This window comes from Grus americana, chromosome 2 (assembly GCF_028858705.1).
Source record: "Grus americana isolate bGruAme1 chromosome 2, bGruAme1.mat, whole genome shotgun sequence".
NCBI classification, from domain to species: Eukaryota; Metazoa; Chordata; class Aves; order Gruiformes; family Gruidae; genus Grus; species Grus americana.
The window spans coordinates 9,584,076-9,604,013 of NC_072853.1; the positions used below are offsets into that span (position 1 = coordinate 9,584,076).

The following is a 19,938-nucleotide window of genomic DNA, read 5'->3' on the forward strand; positions in this document are numbered from 1 at the left end:
TTCTTAACAAGCTTTTTTCCCTGGATGTTTTCAGTACCTAATGCCTTTCATTTCTTTGATGTACCCTAGCTATGAAAGGAAGGGATCCAGAGCTTTTATGGAGATGTCCTTCCAATTTATTCACTAAGCTCTGAAATATTTCCATGGCCACCTTCCCCTCTCTTCCTGTGGATCAGGTTTTGGGAGCACATTAAAGTGCCCGTGATCTGGGTACATGAAGTACTAGAATATGAGCTTCCCCCACTCTGCTTCACAATAATCACTTACAAGACTACCTTGATTTTTCTTACCTTTTTATGTATAAAAGATTTTGAATTGCTCTGTCCTGGGAATAGTTTTACAAAGCCGATCAACGTGACTTTAGATTGGACTGAATTGGATTTACCAGCAGTGGGAGTTAAATTTTCTGTCAAATCTCTGTGTTCTGGAGCCTCAGAGACAGACAATAGCACAGGGGCAGTGATTTATCACACACTGCATTTATTGGAGAGCAGAACTTTACCCTCTCTATTGTTTGTCTTTCAAACCTTTTTATCTTTTCATCTGCATAGAAATGAGTGCAAAAAAGGAAAAAAAAAAAAATGCAGTATAGTTTCCAAGGGAGGGTTTGTCCTGATGCTGCGTTGCAGTGAAGTGTTTACTGTTTTTCAGGTTTCAGGCTGTGCCAAGTAGATTCATTCCACTGTGACTGCAGTGCAATTTTGTAAAGCACACGGCACATCAGCTTGGAATAGACCTCCTGAGCATTACAGTCCTCTACCATGCCATACAATCCCTTACCAAAATGCAGTATCACCCATTTCCTTCCTGAAGAATGCAAATGAGTTAATGCATATCTGTCCCAGGACCATTCTGATTTAGGATCTTGCCATGATTTCTTGACTGCCAGCCCCCCTGTCCAGATTGAGAACCTTTGATCTTCATGAGAGCCCACCTCACTGTTCACCAATAGGAAGTAGCCATCCCCTGAAGGTCTCTACCCAAGATTTTATAGGCAGTATCTCAGATGCAAATACAGAGCAGGGTAACAATGCTGCGTTTTTTTCCTTTTATTTCATTCCAGGTTTCTAATTGTCTTGGGGTGTTTGATCTTAGCTGTCCTGACAACTTTCAAGGAGTATGAAACCGTTTCGGGAGACTGGCTCCTCTTGCTGGTAAGTAGACTATGGCTGCTGCATCACCCTGGTAGTGTCCTTGACTTGAAATCAGCCCCATCAGCAGTGATGGAAACTTACTCCCAGCTCTGCATGTGAGAATATTTCTTCTGTCGATCCTGGAGCACTGTCTGTACACTTACATATTGGAGAGTTCCTGGTCCATTGTCAGCACTGAGTAAAAAAGGAAGCAAGGAGAGAGGAAAAATACTAGCCTGAGACTTTTAAAAAATGGCTTCTCAGCATTTGCCTAAGAGTTCTCCCATTGAAATATCAATAAATTTCCTATGGACCATGCCAGACCTGAGCATATTTGAAAACTCATTTTTTTGGGGATCTTTCAACAATTCTGATTCATTCTCTGGTATTCTACCAATCCCAGCATTACCTTCAAGGGCAGTCATCAGAATTGGTCTCATGCTTGTGTCCAATAGCAGCAAAGCTGAAATTGTTGCAAGCAGTGCCTCCAACAACTATACATGAGAGAAAATGTATTTGCAGCAAATATATTCCTTTCTCTGTGTTTCTAGCATGCTTGTTTTATAAATTGAGTTCATGCTCAAGACTGTATTTCTGTAGGCCTCCCATTTGGCAGAAGAAAAAAAATATAGGAAAGAAACCCTCACTAAGTATATACATGACATATTCATCATTTTATGAAAATGACCCTAACAAAGAACTTACTCTGCTCCCATAGCTATCGTGAAACAGAGACTGCAACCTCTCATTTAACCTGGCCTTGTAGAAAAGCCTCCCTAGGGAAACTGCACAGCAAGAGTATTTTTGGGATCTCAATTTCCATTTCCCCATGTGCCCCCAGAGACAGGTAGATCCAAGCAAGAACTAAATGCCAAAATGAATTAAAGGTGAATTCTCTTTGCATGATCCTTCTCAAAAAGTGCCTGTATGAAAACACCCTCATCCCCTAGGGAATGTGAAACTCACTTTTGGTCCCTGTTACCCTACGTAGACACAACTTTTCACGTTTGAAAAAGCCTGATGTTATTTTTCCTTCTCCTGTGCTTGCTTTTATGTGGCTCTCAGTGGTTTTCAGAAGTGCCTAGCAGCTGTGGGTATGAGCATCAGGAAAGATCCTCCTTTCATACTTGCCAGCTATTTACAGAGAGGAAAAGTAGCTGCGTGCCCCATGCTGCCTTTGGCCCATCTCCGTTGAGCACCTCGGAGAAGCTCTCTCCTATCCATTCCCTCCTCAAGCTTAGAAGATATCTTCAGCGTGGTGGAAAATCTCATTCTTCTGTGCCCCAGATATTTAACGGGATAATATATGCCTTAAATTTGTCTTATATATGCCTTTATCATTGCCTTAAATATAACCATATCAATATACTGGATCCTGTCCATGTCTAGATATGGCTGCATGGACCCTGGGTGTGGGTGTACAATGCGCTGGGGACTTTGCAGTCACCACTCATATATGCCTTTTCATTTAGTGTAAAACAGGAGGTCTTTTTGTGAAGTAGTTATCCTTCCATCAAGTCAGGGCAAGCACTTCACATTTACCCACCAGCAGGGGCACCTCCTTTCTGCAGAGCAGTCTGTAAAGCTATGTCCCACTTTGCCTTGCTCTTTCCTCAAACTATATTCTCTTCCCCACTTTTTTCCTCTCTCTCTCACACACACATACCCCAACACTTGCACCTCATCTGTTTCCTTCAGCTGTATTGTTGTGTCCAGAATTACTGCAAAACATGTTATGAGGCTAACAATGTAGTTTGTGTCTTTGATACAGGAAACTTTTGCCATTTTCATCTTCGGAGCAGAGTTTGCCTTAAGAATCTGGGCTGCTGGGTGTTGCTGTCGCTACAAAGGATGGAGAGGGAGACTCAAATTTGCCAGGAAGCCTTTGTGCATGCTGGGTAGGCACATGCTCTCTACTGCTGTTTTCCTTGTTACGTTCTTTTCCTCCTGAACCAGTTTGGGGGGGATGTCCAAGAACCAATGAGTGGCAGTGTAAAGAGCACTGAAATCAGATCTGCCTTTATGCTAGGAGCTGTGTCCTGCTTGGAGTAGTTATTTGAAGTCTCTGGCAATAACAATTCATTTGAAAGACACTTGGGTGGCTGGTCAGTTAGAAAAAAATGGGTCCTTCTACCCTTCAAACACATTTACCTTGGTCTGAGTCCCACTGCATTTTGCTTAAGCTCATCCTCAAATATACCCTGACTGCCTTCAGTTTCAAACCACCTCAGATCCCAACCTTATACCATCTTTGCCAGCCCTCTTTCATATTCAAATGTGTTTTACTTTTGTAATGTTGGTCTGCATTTGCAAACAAGTATCTTTGTGATTGCGCACATTTTATCTTTCCGGCTTGGAAGGCACTGCCTATAACTATCCATAAAACTACACATTATTCATGTTTGAATCCCCTTCTAAAACTCTCTATTGTGTCCACAAACCAGCTAGCCAACATTTAGGAGCTCACTCTGCCATGAGCACCTGTCATGCACATCCTCATTCGTTGTTTCCAGGACTCCCTCATTTGTTTTGATGCTCTTCAGGCCAAGCACTAGCTTTTTGTTCTTTATTTGTACAGCACATAGCACTCCCGGGAGCCATGGTGTTGCAGTTATATGAATACATGCTACTCTCTTCCCTCTCCCTCCTTTTGTTCATCTTGTGGGTCTAAACGGCAGACAAAATTGGAAAAAATTTTCTTTGTGCATCCATGCTATCTTTAATTTGGTAGTGCTCCTTTGGGTGCTACTGTTGTATAAATACTTCTTATACTTCTAATAGCATTGTGAAGGCAACAGAGCATGGTGTGAGCAAGTGGAATTGATACTGTCTCATGCGTTCTCGGTAAAAGTGTCATCTCACATCTGAGAATGAATCTTCATTAATATCTGGGCAAAGAACAGAAAAGATCCCACTGGATTTAGTAATATCATCTCTTGGTTGTCAATGGCACAGGTTTTTTTGGGAATGATTGAAAGTGAATAAATCTGAAATCCATCCGGTGCCACTCTTTTTGGCTGGAAATACAATATGAAGACAATTTAAAGACTGAGTGCCCAGAGAATGTATGAAGCCTTTTGGTACCACTTTTTTCCTGTATATGTATAGGATCAAAAAGCAGGGGGGAAATAATTTTAAAAAAAAAAAAAAAGAAAAAGAAATAAAACAAGAAGAAATTATGTGATTTGCATTTCAGACCTCTTCAGCTGATCAACCAATTGGCCCTGTGAGCGCTTACAAAAAATATTAGTACTGGCTTTCAGATTTTAATGGGAAAACTCAGCCAAAAGAACAAAATAATAGATGCACCATCAAAAACTGGATTTCTTATCTGCTGACTTGTTCACTATGGTGGTCCTGTGGGATAGATGAATTAATTTAATGTTGTTTTTCTGTCAGCATTAGGGCACTGTTTCTGTGCATCCCTAAGCTGGCTCAGACAGTGTCTCAAGTCCGGTACATCGATCTGTAAATAGATTATGAGACTTTCTGGTGCGTTCTGTGCATGATGCCAACTGCGTGGCAGGTGCAGATATCTGTTTAATTGGCAAGAGAAGGTATTTTCAGGCAGCTTTAAAATTTACCTAGGGAAATTTGCAGCACAACCAGATGGGATTAAGGAGCAGGTGATGGGGCCACTTTTGTTGGCAAGCGTTGTTCTTTTTGCCTTGCAGATATCTTTGTGCTGATTGCTTCAGTGCCAGTGGTTGCTGTTGGGAACCAGGGCAATGTTCTGGCCACGTCTCTCAGAAGCCTTCGCTTCCTTCAGATCCTACGGATGCTCCGAATGGACAGGCGGGGCGGCACATGGAAACTTTTGGGATCAGCCATTTGTGCACATAGCAAAGTAAGTGAGGAGCCTTTACACTGAATGAGAGCAGGGACACCGCTTTAACAGTGGGGTATGTTGAAATCTTTGAGAGAACTGCCTCTGTAGCTGCAGCATGTTTGTAGTGGCTACTGAGACTTGTCTGATTGACAGATGGAGCAGGACTCTGGAGGGGTGGAAAGAGGCTGGTTAGCAGAAATGTGGTTTCAGAAGGAGCTACTGGTATAATCTCTCTTTGGAAGCATGGGTCAGACAATACAAAGATGCACACAGTGTGAACCCAGACAGACAAAATTTCCAAAATCATCTTTGCTCAGTCTAATTTGATGCTATAGTCAGACACATCCTGTCTCACACAAGACAGATACGTTGTGTTCTTGCATTTTCACCAAACATTATTACAAGTTAAAAACTATCTGCATAAAAATCTTCTAGATGAGATTTCTCATCTGCACAGGGTGTAGAAAAATTGCATATACTCTGTGCTACGTTCTGCTTTTTCTTATCTATGAATGACATTCCTGACATTTTAAGGGTTTTTGAAAATTAAAATGCCAGCTGGCACAGCATAATTAGACTTTGCTTCTTTATAGTGGTTGATAGGGATACCCTCCCTGCTTCATTTCATACCAACTTCTGTTTCTTCCCCATATAAACTTGTTACAAGGCAGGTGTCACATAAACACTTATGTCAAAAATGTTTCTCAGGAAACTGAGATCATGGAAGAAGTCTGTGTGCCAAAGACATTGTTTAAAGCTTCATTGTGTGGGATTTCATTCAAATGTTCCTTGTTTGATTCCCAACCACCACCCGTTGGACCTCAGTTGGCTGCAGGAGATAAGAAGGGGTTGCAAGAACTTTGCTTCACTGGAGACACTAAAGAAACAATTTTGTTAACAAGGTTAGCCAACAAATTTCCTTCTGTGGTTGCACACAAGAAATCAGCCAAGAAAGTTGACTTATCTCAAGACTCAATTATGAAATTCTCAGCTCCAACCTTTTTTTTTTTTTTTTTTTTTTGGCCAATGCATTTCTCAGAAAACAAAAGGAATATTGGTTTTTTACCCACTTGTGAAGATCTTCACCAAAAAGGTTTCTACTTTGTTTCAGACATTGCTGGGATTTGAACTTGGGTTGCTGCATCTCCCACATCGGTGGGATTAGCCACACACTTCACTGTAGTCACTCCCTCTAAAACAAGGAAGCTCAGGTTTGTTTTCACACAGACGATTTTCAAGGTCTGTTCTTACTGCATCAATTCATACCTCAGAATCTGTTTTGATATGCCTAAAGAGAAGAAACTGCATCCTGAAGCCTTGGCTTTCTGGAGGCAAGGAGAGGGCAGAGCTGTTGATTTGCTTCCCAAGAGTGACCAAGCCTAGGGGCAGCAGGAATGGGAAGAGTCAAGGTCAGGGGCAGAGCCCTGCAGCACCCTGTGTCATCTGTGCAGCTAAGCCCTTAACCCAGCTTTATGCAGCACTACAACTGCAGATTGCTTCAAGCAAGGAAGATGCCATGTAAGGGCTAATTCTTGTAAATCTCTGCATTATTTCCCAGTGCTGAGGTGGGCTAGTCACGGACTGTGACCGAGCCAGCAGCGACAGCTCTGCTGTTATCCTCAGTGCTTCTCTCTTCTCCTGACGTTTACTCTGCCACTGTGGGTATTGAGACTGTTTTCAGCCCCTCCATTGTCCATCTGTTTCTTTTGCAGGAACTCATCACTGCTTGGTACATCGGGTTCCTGACGCTCATCCTATCCTCGTTTCTTGTTTATCTGGTTGAAAAAGATGTTCCTGAAAAGGATGCTAATGGGGTGGAGATGAAGGAAGAGTTTGAAACCTATGCAGATGCACTGTGGTGGGGGCTGGTAAGTGACTCCAAAAATACCTTATCCCATTCTTAAAAACTTTATACCCAAGAAGAGATAAAGTATTGATATCAGGGATTACAGTATAAGTGCTGCTAAATTTGTGTGAAGGGGATGTTACTAGTATAACATTATCAAAGTAGGGATGCCTCTACAACCAATTAACAGAACTCATATCCCAGTTGATTTTAAGTCAGACAAAGGCCCTCAGGTGCTTAAAGTCCTTTCAGAAATCAGTCTGTGCTCCTGGCTTCTGGAAAACCTCTTTTTTAGAGGAGTGTCTCTTTGGGTATAACTGTGCTGGCAGAGCCTATGCCTATGAAGACCTAGCTCTTGTGACAGCAGTATCCTGCCTGTGAGAGCTAAGTCCCTCAGAAAATGGCAAAACCAGAGCTGGCCAAACTAAGAGGTGCTGTTGACTCTCTTGAGGCACAAGAGGCCTTGCAAAGGGATCTAGATAGATTGGTGCATTGGGCAATGATTAAAGGGATGAAATTTAACAAGTCCAAAATGTCTTTGGAAAGGATAACTCAACACTTCTCTTGTGTCTTACATGCATTCCCCAAGAATCACTCAGGGAATGCCATTGGTGGTAGGATGCTGAGCAAGAGAGACCTTTCATACACCTGTTCTTGTCTCTTTTGATGAAGAGAGAAGCATTGGTTTGCTCCACTGATCGTTTGATCACAAAATATTCCTGCCACCTGGTAGACAGAATTCATGTTTCTTTGCTACCAATAGTTAAGGAGAGTCTATACCATGGTGTGACTAAAATTCAGCAGCATATTTTTTATTTAATGCAGTTCATTCATAAAGGGCAAGATCCCTCCCCACCATTAATAATCAAAAGGTCATGAGTGTTGCATAGAACACCTGGATATTTTCATATCCTTACATATCCAGGACATTTAGGTAGAGTCTCACAGGTGAGAGAAGGTATGTAGCTGGAAATTAACAGTTGTGCAGGAACTGAGTAAGTTTTCACAAAGTTATCTTAGTTTTACAGAGGCTTCAGGGACAGGTAGCTCTGATTGTTTGCTAAAGCTCTGCAAGCTGTTAACTGACAAGTCCCATTCCTAAGTGCACACTGATGTTGAGCAGGAGGCTTACTCTACGTGCAATGTCACATGGAGTTCCCTTTCAGCAAATGCACCCTAGAGAGGCAGCTGCTTTAAGACTAAATTCATTCTGGTGCAATGGATAATGATACCATTAAAAAAAAAAAAAATTGGTTGGCCCATCATCAAGATCCTATTTTAACAAGCTGTGCATGAGCACCCATAGAGCTGAGTGAGTTGTGCAGGTTTCATGGTGACATTTAAAGCAGAGCTGTTGGCTTTGTTTTTCTTATGGGAAGTCCTGGTCATTCTGCCCACAGATCACCCTCGCTACGATTGGGTATGGCGACAAGACCCCCAAAACATGGGAGGGGCGGCTGATTGCAGCTACGTTCTCTCTCATTGGAGTGTCTTTCTTTGCTCTTCCTGCAGTAAGTACCTTCCCCCTCCTCTGTCAGGCACAGCCCAGCACTGTGCACTTGCAGAAAGAAGGTAAAGTGATCAAAACTGCCAGTGAAATCAAAATACCTTTTTAAGAAGTGATTCAAACACTTGAGCTGGTCTATATCAGTAAATCAAACTCCTTTCTTCCCAACTTTGCACAGAGTCTGTTGGGAATAAGATGTCACCCTGACAGTCCTTGAACTATGCGTGGGCATTTTCTGAGACAGTGCTAGTTGACACAGGACAAAATTAATCCAGCAAGGAAACAAAACTAATCCAAGGAAATCACAAAACAGTTCATGAGCCTGTACCCTGGCCCACGTTAGTTTACTGTTGTTGACGTAGCCACACGAGATGTATTTTTAAAGGATTTGGGCACTTTTTTTTAATTAATTAGGGTTGGGCCCATTTTACCCAGCTCTAAACACCTCTAAGCTAGAGATCTACATCTGAGTGATCATCACAGGCCAGTGGTCATCCTTTATAACCAGTGCAGCTCTGCAGAGCATTTCATCTCACCTGTTTCCCTCCCTTCCTAGAGATCTATGACACCACCACAGAAGTGCTGTTTCTATCCACTAAGATTAAAGGGAATTTAGATAGCAGATGACAGTACAGGAATTTTTGATCTGGCTAGGTGAAGCCTACTCTGGCTGCTTAAGAGATGGTCTCTAAATTGCTTTCAAAAATATATTTATTATTTTGTATTACATGGGCCAGGTAACTTTTGTTTTGTCTGCAAAGTCCTCAGGTAAGAATGAGACAAGATTGGGGTGAGACGGGCCAAACAGCAACAGAAACTATCCCAATTCCATATTTTAGAATATTTTTCCATTAGATCGAGACTTGGAAAGAATTTCACAGAGGATGGGAAGGCCCACACCTCCAAATCCAGAGTATGGTTAGCATAGCTCTTATCACACAAGCACAGTTTCACTCTACCTTGAGTGGGAAGTAATACACCACCTGGACACCTCCAGTTTGGAAAGGAAGTAGACATTCAAGAAGCCTGTTGAGGACCATAGAATGATTTGGCATGGCCTGTGGCCTTTGAGGCGATCATGACAACTTCGTGTCTCATTAGCGGAGCAGTGGGAAAGGCATGCTGTACTGCACAAAGGTCCCACGTAGCCATATCCAGCTCCTACAGACCTGTTTCCTCTCATTATTAATCCATTTTTCCTGAGTAAGAAATATCTAAATTCTTGCATCATTCTATGCTTTCAGGGCATTTTGGGCTCAGGGTTGGCACTGAAGGTCCAGGAACAACATCGTCAAAAACATTTTGAGAAAAGAAGAAAGCCAGCAGCTGAACTCATTCAGGTTTGCAGCCACTTATCCCCTCCTTGAAAAAGCGTTGTGTATGAAGACTGCAGCATCATGTTAATAAGGGCCACCATTCTCCCCCTGCCCAAATTCTCATTTCCCATTGCAAGAGGTGAGGAGCTGTGTTTGTAAAGGAGTCAGTTTTTTCACATTGACCTAGATAATCCAGTGGTCCTTGCAGTTTTTGAGGAATCTTTCAATTCCCAGAATATCTTTCAGAAGAAAGGGTCTCATCTGCTAGCTTCTGGAAACTAACCAACTTCTGCATCAGTGCCACAAAATCACAGAAAACAAGCTGTCGAAAACATATTCTTTCCAAAATCCAGGTTTTGTCAGTTCCCTTGAGAGAGTGTTTTTATGTGAAAACAAAGTTATGTTATTATTGATGTGAAAACAGCAACAGAAGTAACACAATAGACAGTGACTGTTTCAATCAAGGCAAATGATGTAAATAGTATGTGTGTTTTTCAGTAAAAACTGAAACACACGCTCGATCTTCTGTTAAGTGGATCGATTGGACGATCAGAAGATTCAATGGGAAGAGACTCCTTAGCATACTTGGACTTCATTTATGGTCTTTGTTATGAATTCAGAAAATTAAGCTTAAAATTATTAGTCTAGGGGCTGACAAATTTGACAGGAGTTAGTCTTACTATGTGTGGAGCTGTGGTGGGTTGACCCTAGCTGGAGGCCAGGTACCCACCAAAGCCGCTCTGTCACTGTCCTCCTCAGCTGGACAGGAGAGAGAAAATATAATGAAACGCTCGTGGGTCAGGATAAGGACAGGGAGATCATTCAGCAATTACTGTCAAGGGCAAAACAGAGACAACTTGGGGAAATTAGTTTAATTTATTACAAATCAAATCAGAGTAGAATAATAAAAAAATTAAATCAAATCTTAAAAACACCCTCCCTTCTTCCCAGGCTTAACTTCACTCCCAATTTCCCCAGCAGCACAGGGGGACAGGGAATGGGGGTTGTGGTCAGTTCATCACACGTTGTCTCTGCTGCTCCTTCCTCCTCAGGAGCACACTCTGCCCCTGCTCCAGCGTGGGGTCCCTCCCACAGCAGACAGTCCTCCACAAACTTCTCCAATGTGAGTCCTTCCCACAGGCTACAGTTCTTCATGAACTGCTCCAGCCTGGGTCCCTCCCATGGAGTTCAAACCTTCAGGACCAGACTGCTCCAGTGTGGGTCCCTCACGGGGTCACAAGTCCTGCCAGCAAACCTGCTCTGGCGTGGGCTCCTCTCTCCATGGGGCCACAGGGCCTGCCAGGAGCCTGCTCCAGCACGGACCTCCCACGGGCCACAGCCTCCTTTGGGTGCATCCACCTGCTCCACCATGGACCTCCATGGGCTGCAGGTGGAATCTCTACACCCCTTCATCCTTCCTCCATGGGCTGTGGGGGGACAGTCTGCCTCATCATGGTCTTCTCCACTGGCTGCAGGGGAATCTCTGCTCTGGCGCCTGGAGCTCCTCCTCCCCCTCCTTCTTCACTGACTTCAGTATCTGCAGAGTTGCTTCTCTCACATGTTCTCACTTCTCTCCCCAGATGCAATTGCTCTTGTTTTTTTTTTCCCCCTTCTTAATTACATTATCCCAGAGGTGCTACCATCATCACTGATGTGCTCGGCCTTGGCTAGTGGTGGGTCCGTCTTGGAGCCGGCTGGATTTGGCTCTATTGGACGTGGGGGAAGCTTCTGGCATCTTCTCACAGAAACCACACTAGCAGCCTCCCCCCCACCCCACCCCCTCCCCAAACCTTGCCATGCAAACCAAATACAGGAGCACGCCCTGATGGCAGTGAAGTAAATGGCAGGCCTTCCACAGAGGGACAGAGAATGTTTCTGTGACAACAGTTGAAATTGTTGGTGCTCAAGACCGCTCAGGATCCAACCAGTCCTCAGGAGAAGCAGACAGAGTGGCATATTATGCTGTTCTCATTAAAAACACTCCTTGGCAAACAGAAGGAGCTGCAGGCACTAGTGCTGAATTGAATTCACCTTTTAAATTAAAGCATCTCCACTCAGTAGGTAGCTAATTTAGCTACAGTATTTTTTAGGTATGTGCTTAGAGAATTTTATTTGGAGCTAAATGCTGAAATAGAAAATCGCTCAACAAAATTTCCTCTGATGGTACATAAGATAATAAACTGACTTCAGCACTTTCAGAAATATTGGACAGGTCCAGCAGTGCTTGAAGCTCTTTTAGACGTACCACACAGGAGAATAAAACCAGTTTAGTCAAATGTAATGTCTTGTTAATAGTCCTGTCTCCTTTAACAGCCCTCCCAGATCGTAATCCAGTGTTAATAATTTAGCCATATAGTGACATTTTTTTGGTATGGCTGATTAGTAAGTAATTTCCAGATAGTCACTCAGGTGCATCTTTATGTTCTCTGAAACAATTTGGCTGCTCTTAGCCTGGGGAACAGCTTTACTAACACTAATTATTTCCTCTCCCTTGTAATTTAGGCTGCCTGGAGATACTATGCTACTAACCCCAACAGGATTGATTTAGTTGCTACCTGGAGGTTTTATGAATCAATTGTATCATTTCCTTTTTTCAGGTAAGTGCATTGTCCACCTCTCCATAATCATTTTCTGTGAAGTCAGGACAGTATACGTAGACTTTATATATATCAGCAAGGCTTTTGTAGGTAACAGAGAGTTGCCAGTTAACTTCCTGGCTGAGACTGAAAAACATGGGTTTTGGCTTCTGAATGCATTTCTTCTCCCTTCCCCTGGTGGGACATATTAGGGTCACATGGATAACTACATCAGTGGCTCTCATGTTGGCATTAAACAAAGGAGAAGGCTGCCTCACCATCAGCTTCCCCTTGTAAGAGTTTATTGCCTGGAAATCTCAATTTCTCCTGCTGTAATTTCGATCCTGATAAAGTTTTAGCCCTGGATTTCACAGGCTCCTGTACTTCTCACACCCTCTATGATGCAGTTGTCTATTTTAAGATATGGGCTATGCTGAAAATTCTTACTTTTCTCTCTTTTACTCAACTGGCCTGAGAATTATGTTGTTCACAGAGGTGGCCATGTCATGCGAACATAATTAACGCTTGTTAAATTCTTGTCTTTTGGCAATGCCAATTGCTCAAGGATAATTCAGCAGAGGACAGACAAAGCATATTTAAAACTGTCTCTCATTGAAACTATTAACTGAAGGTTCACAAGAAAACTTTTCTAGGGAGTTGAGGTCATGATTTTAGTTTAATCACCACCACCAGGTTTCCATACATAATGACATTCAGATGTAATGGATGCTCATATGTTTATGGATATGAGTCTCTCTGATCCTCATTTTTCTTGCCTGTCAAACAGGCATCTTCCTCACCTTAGGTCTTAACATTTTAAAATGTTGGCCCTAAGAAAACCAAGACTTTTAGCTATAGACTGTCAATGTTAATAATGGGCATTACTTATCCAAGTTTATGCTTTAAGCTTTCATTCTGGACTTGCTGTTATGCCTCATTCTGGGAAAAAAAAAAAAAAAAGTGCCTCAGGTTTTGTTCAGAGAATAATTCTCAGGTTCACCTGGAGTCTAGACTCATTACTGTGACTTCAAGCTTGTTCATTGTTAGTAGGTTCTTCTATGATTCAACTGCGACCTGAAAGTTAATAGGTGTTTTGCAAACAAGGTCCTTGGAGGGAGGGCACGGGAGTTCACTTCTCACCAAAGACTGGATTGCCAGTCTAAGCAGCACAGATTGGTTTTGAGAACCTATATCGCTTTCTTTGCTTTAAGGCTAGTTGAAAATGTGGCTTTTACTCTGCTGTCGGTTATGGTCACCGAACAAAAGAGGTATAAACCATTAACAATAGATTAGCAATTTCTGTTTAAAAAAATCTGTTGAATTTATGTAATTCTTCTCTCCTTGCTTTCTTGTAATGCTTCCTCTCTTCTGTAAAAGGAAAGAGCAATTGGATGGTACTGCCAGGTACGTAACTGCTAGTCTTATAGCATTGTTTTAAAACAGTTATTGAAGGATGCAGGTTAAATGGCTCTTTGTGGATTCATGAGCTAGTAACCAAAACATGCTACTAACACCACATGTAGTCATTAAAAATGATTAACCAACCCATTTCCTAATTGCTTGCTTTTTTCCCGATTTAACAACACAACTAAAATGCTAATCATACAAATGCAATGTTGCTTGTTGATTGTCTGTAAACAGCTTTATTGTTCATTATGATTAATCATGGTCTAGATTTCTCCTGATCCATGCCATAAAGTCAGGGTTTAGCATCCAGGTTGTTCCAGGTTGAATTTAAAGTTTTGTTTCGTGTTATTGCTCAACAGTCTGGCACAGAGCAATGTTGAGGTGTAAGAGATCAAGTCTGTGGCGATTCACCATGTGCAAAGATTTCTTGATGATAAATGCTAAGATGGATGGCTAAGATGAATCAGCAGGATAGTCAACCTCTCTGGCAGTACTAAAAAAGCTACATTAGGTTGGAGGTCTTGGTCACACCCCTGCTGAAACAGATGGGAAAGCTCCCAGTCACTTTGGGGAATTTACAAACAAAGTGAATGAAGGAATCATTGATCCTAATACTGGTCAGTCACTGAAGACTACATCAGAGCAGTCATTGTCAGTCAAACTGCAAGGTCTCAAATGGAAATGATATATTTATAACCCCCTCCAGCTAAGTTGCAGAATCAAAACCGCATAAAACAATTCAACCTCTTAGGTCGAAAATGTGAAATACTTAATGCTAAACTGCTATCAGTGGATCACCCACCAGGAAAGTCAGTAGTGATTAAAGGATAAGTAGTTCCACAGACTTGTGCTGAAGCTATTTCCATTTGCATTCCCATTTACAGCACAGAGAAAAAGACCAGGAATTGTAGCAAAAGTTGAAAACTGTTAGTCAGAGGACAGGCCTGGCTTCCAGTCCCTGGCCTGATGAAGAGTTATGGGTTTATTTTTGTTTTTTAAATATTTCATGCAACACATGACAGCTTCAATAAAGGAAGCTGAAAAAAGCAGATTCACACTTCCTGTTCTCCTGTGAATTGTTTGGGTTTAAACCTCCTTTAACAGAGAAGAAAAACCTGTCCCAAGTTTTCCTATGATACAGGCAAGTGCTGTGGTGCTGAATTATTGGGAAAAGATGACTTCCCCTCCTGCCACCATCATCATGAGCTAACAGCCTGGATGGGAGTTACCTAGTTTGTGAACCCTCATGAGCCTTAAGTACTATACATCCATGGCACTGCCCAGGCTAAGCAGTCATGAGCAAGCTCAGTTGCATGAATGTAGACCACTGGAGATTTTAGTCATCTCCAGGGTTGGCAACAGTTGAATTTTTGCCTTTAACATGTAAAAGAGAGCTTAGGAGCTGAAATCCTTTTGAATATGTAACTCCATACCTTGAGCCAAAATGTGTTCTGACTCAGATGCAGCAGCAGATTAAAATTATGCAAGTGAATGATTGCTGCAGTTTGCTGTCGGTCACGGGTCCCCTAGAGAAGCTCCTGCACCTGCAGTGACAGAACAGTTCGTGGAGTAGCTACTGAGTTATTGTATCTTTCAGGCCAGTAGAAGTCATTTTATGTTGACGCACTGGATTAAAAACTGAAAAGTATGACTCACAACGCAAAATCTTTAAAACTGTAATCCCAAGACCCCTCATTCTACCCGGATATATCTTGCTTTTATGTTGTTACATATGTAATAACCTTCAGCAACATCATCAGTAAACCTGCATTGGAGCCTTCCTGTTAGCAGGAGTGTGTTTATGGAAATAAGCATTCAATAAGAGGGATTGGAAACCCTCCAGGTAAACAGAAGAATTATGGTATTTGTGGGAACATCCACTGACTTCAGTAGACATGGAACTGAGCTATAAAATCTGGTTGTTTTGACACTCCCACCTCCCATGTCTCATAAAACTCTTATTTACAGACCAGATCATTAAAATATATATATATATATATTCCTCTTCCTCCTAAAGTGATTTAGTACAGAGTCTTACTCATACACCACTGCAGTTTGCATTGAAGGCTGTATTGAAATAAATGAGCAATAAGGGAATGTGGTCCTAGTGGAGAGGACAGCCCATAAGTGCACTCAGTCTCCAGGTTCTTGCATTAGTTAAGTACTTAATGGGAAAACTGTAGTAATAAACTGCATTGTCTGAACAGTGGTTGATAAAGGAGAGAGAAATGGTCCAAAGCTTTCCCAAAAGACTCAGAAAATTCAAGTAGTTAATAAACTAAAAATGAGGCCTGGCTGTGTATACATTTGAGGATGGGTAGTGCTTTAAGTGGCAGGGTTTCTATTCTGCAGTGCAAAAGCTCTTTCGGAACTCCACAGTAAAAGAGTTGAACTCTGTGACAGATCCGTCTAGGATCTCTCCTTGGAAGCAGGAGTTGGCATCACAACAAAGTCACAGCTAGGTGCAGCTCCTTTTTCTTAGACCATTTGAGAAAAATACAGGTGAGACAACAGAGTGGAAGAGTCCATTTCAGAAGTTGGATGCCATGGCAAGGCTGCAGGGAAGGACTTATGATATTAGAAAGCCTATCAAAGTTTGGCAGCAGCCCAAGGCTTTACTGAAGCTGCCTGTAAACTAAAACTGTGAAGATATGAGCTATGAGATGTGAGAGCACATTGGACTACCCTTGAGGTAGGCAGTAGGCTGAGCCCTGCAAGCAGTGAAGGGAAGTCTGTTAGGAATAACATTTTCCCTCCATGCCCTGTATAGTTCCCCAAACCAGGAGGAACTGGGGCTGTGCTATTCATTGCTCACTGGTGGGGAGGTTACTGACCTCGTGCCAGAAGTGCCACTAGATTTTCCTTCCTTAGTCAATGCCTGAACCTACCAGCCCATGAAATCTCAGATGTCAATTGCTCTTCTGCATGTATTGCAAAGCCTTGTCATCTGTTTAGCTCGCAAGAAGGAAGATCTATGAGAAATGTATATTAATGCTCATTTCTGCTGGAGTGCAGCAAGTCATTCAGCAAATTTTTGGGTGCCTGACCTACATTTAAGGTGGGCCTTTTCTTGATGGACATACTGTTTATTTTGAACCAACTTTTTATGTCTATGTTTGAGGAAGGAGTTGTGGGCCTGATTTTTCACTGCTGTTGTTAGCAGCTGTTCCATTGATTTTGACCAGTGTTGAAACTTCGACACTTGTATGCACAGACACTTTAGCAAAGAATTTTGAACTTTATCCTAGGGTCTTGCTCCTACTCAGCATTGTCCAAATGTAGAATTAGACATCAGGAGAGCATGTTCATTCCTAGATCTATTATTATTTGATTGCAGAAAAGTTATTTATCCCTGTTTTCTTATTTCTACAAGATAAATAATATTTCCCTGCCTTTGAAAATTTGGTTTGATTTTTTTTTTTAAGTGGCAGAATCAGTATTAGTCCTTCCTAGTATGTGAGTATGAAAGAATGCATATAATGTGGTGCATTTTTGTATTGCCAGTAGTAACAGCATAATGAAAATAAAATCATACTTTGCAAGGTGGAAAATTCCATTGTCAGCATTTCTTCTTCTTTATGCATCTGCCCAAAACAGGAATAGAAGGAAAGCCACTCTAATCTGCACGCTACAAAAACTGCAAATGAAAGGCTGTTCCCATTCTTTTTCATAGAGCTTTTCATGGGTAATCATTAACGTCTCATCTTAATAACTTTTCTTCACTTTACAGTAATGTCATGTTTAGTAGGGAGTCATTCTTTGGATCAAGCCTCACAAGAAAACTTAGGTATATACATTCAAGTAACAATTGAGTCTTACTCTTCATATTTCTTGCATGCCATTCTCTGCCTGCAATTTCTGTTTCTAATACAGTAGTTCATCTAACCAGCATAAAAAGGGGAGATAAGACTGAAAAGTTATTTAAGTGTAAAAAGAAAGTTGCATGACCTTGCAGATACTGCATTGTTCTGTTGTTCAGAAAACACAGGATCTAATACTGGCTCTGCCAATGATCTGCTTAGAAACAAGTGCTTTCCTCTGTTTTCATAGAATGAGAATGATACTAACCTACTCTGCAAATCATTTAGGAATTTACTGTAAGAAAAATATACTATAAGAGCTAAATACCTTTCCTTATGCAGTCCCAACCTTGCCAACACAAATTCATGCAAGTAACTTTGCATTTGAGTTCAGTGGAACATCATATCTGCATGTGTGTTTGCAGGTTCTGGTTCAGCAAATGGAAAACAAGTGGATGCTTTTGATCATCTCAATAAAGTTAGTGACATGCTTAAGTATCTTGCTGATCTGTGATCTAAGATGTGGAGCAAGAACTTTATCTTCCTGCAAAGAAACACAGAAATAATTTGTAGCATTTCAGGAATCTGAAAACACATCACCAGAATTACTAATATTTTGATTAAATATTCAAGAATTTTATTCTGTCCCATGCAAACATCTTGCTATCATTCAACTTTAGCTCATCGTTCTCATTCCCACTTCATTCCACAAACAGGAGATCATCAACACACAACTCAGCTTTCCTAGCCTAAGCTCTTCAACTTTTAGAGAGCTGCTAGTGAAGCACTCCATTTTTACATTGGATGATTGGCCCATGTGAAATAGTCAAGAGACATTGATTTTGCAGTTTGGTTTGGTTTCTAGTGGTTGATACATGGAGACATGTTCACTGCAAGGTAAAGGGTGGGTCAACATCCATATGGTTTCTACCTACATTGCTGGCTGCATCTGTTGGTGAAAATATCCATCCTGTTTACACAAAGAATTGAACTTGGATTATTCTTCCAATGGATTTGCATAACATTAGTTATTTTTACCCATTTCCAATCATTTTAGAAAGTGTGAATGAGAAGAGGGGTTGAGCAAAAGCCTTTAGTGTGTATAAGGGCTCTTTCTGAAGGGCATCAAAGTTGAGCCTAAGTTAAGACTTGTGTTCATGTTTCTGGGCAAATAATTTGGATGGTAGGTGAGTTTGGATTTAGCCATGCCTACAATTGAAAACCAATGAGGACATACACCACCAAAGAGTGTGGAAATTGGTTGGCTAAAAGGGACTGTTTCCTCCTCAGACATGAGAAACTTGCAAGTTTAGACCTCAAGACTCAGAGTGCAAAGTGGCTTTTTGAATGAAGACATCAGTTGTTAAGAAGTTATGATCAAATATTTTGAGAATGAGCATTTTTGTGAGTTCCTCTCTGTAGAAAAGAATGTTACCTGATTTCCTTCAAAGGGAAAGCTGATTGGCCAAGGTTCAAAAGTATCTTGGAGATGCAGAACACTCTTTGTTTTATATTAAGAAAACACATGAACTCTCTAAGATCAACTGAATTTATTCAGTGCAGGATTCATGGCCGTCCTCGTAAGATTAGTTTTGTGCTAATTTCTACTGGGAGTAGTTCAAAGGAGAATACTTCTGGAAATCTCATTCAGAGTGTTTGATTTCCCAAAGCTAAGTTCACCCATATAAGTACAGCTGATAGTGTAGTAAAATATTGGAGTAAATATGACTACCTTTTGCTTCCAGTTACTTCAGACCAACTAAATCTAATGATTGGCTAAACTGCAAAAATATGGAAAAAATTCCTGATTATTACTCTTTGTTAGGTGAAAGTGGTAAATACATGTAAGAGGGCTGTGTTTGATTCACTGTTAGCATTAATTCATTATTTTTCTTCTCATACATGTACCATTTGTTTATGAAACTCCAATACTAGGTGAAGCACAGAGAGGAGAGTATCTGGCTTGCATGATGGGATGTAATTGCATTATTTCCTTGCATGACTGTTTCTGGAAAAGTATTTCTAGTTCAGTGGTTCCCACTCTTTATACTGAGCAACGGTACAATGTCTGCTGCAGAAGCCAGCCATCTCCTGTATATCCAGCCACCAAATTCATCTCTCAGATGTTCCAAAACAATTCCCACTGCTCTTGAGGAGCAAGAATCTGAGAGCTGAATTTTTCTTTATGTAGGAAGCTTTCAAGCCAAACCATCTGCACTGCTTCTGCATTCCTCCCTTTATGGTGGTCTGTTTCTACCACAGACTTAAGGAGTTCTCATCCTGGGACTCCACTTCAAAGACAAAGGTTTTGGGAAAATTTTTATTCCACCACAAGGGAGAACATGCAATAGCATGCAAGACAAGCAATGGCAACATATCCAAGCTAGCCACTGATACTACTCTGCACTTTTGTCAGCATATTTGGGATGAATTTGAATCCCCCCAGTTTCTCAAACTGCACTGGAAGTCAGGAATCACTTTTTATTGAATGAAAGGAAGCCAAATGAAGTGTGACTACTGTCCC

General features: G+C 41.4%; 1 protein-coding gene across 4 annotated transcripts in view; it reads left to right on the forward strand.

Moving 5' to 3' along the window:
- KCNQ3 (potassium voltage-gated channel subfamily Q member 3) overlaps nucleotides 1-19,938 on the forward strand; it is a 209,516-nt gene that overhangs the window by 168,529 nt on the left and 21,049 nt on the right. For 2 of the 4 annotated variants that reach the window (XM_054815981.1, XM_054815984.1), the window contains exons 2-9: nucleotides 1,064-1,154; nucleotides 2,905-3,031; nucleotides 4,808-4,980; nucleotides 6,675-6,830; nucleotides 8,209-8,319; nucleotides 9,560-9,655; nucleotides 12,134-12,228; nucleotides 13,585-13,611. In XM_054815981.1, the coding sequence (XP_054671956.1) occupies nucleotides 1,064-1,154; nucleotides 2,905-3,031; nucleotides 4,808-4,980; nucleotides 6,675-6,830; nucleotides 8,209-8,319; nucleotides 9,560-9,655; nucleotides 12,134-12,228; nucleotides 13,585-13,611 (876 nt within the window). Of the gene's footprint in view, nucleotides 1-1,063; nucleotides 1,155-2,904; nucleotides 3,032-4,807; nucleotides 4,981-6,674; nucleotides 6,831-8,208; nucleotides 8,320-9,559; nucleotides 9,656-12,133; nucleotides 12,229-13,584; nucleotides 13,612-17,344; nucleotides 17,402-19,938 lie in introns of all 4 variants that reach the window. The other 2 variants (XM_054815980.1, XM_054815982.1) reach the window with 2 other exon arrangements.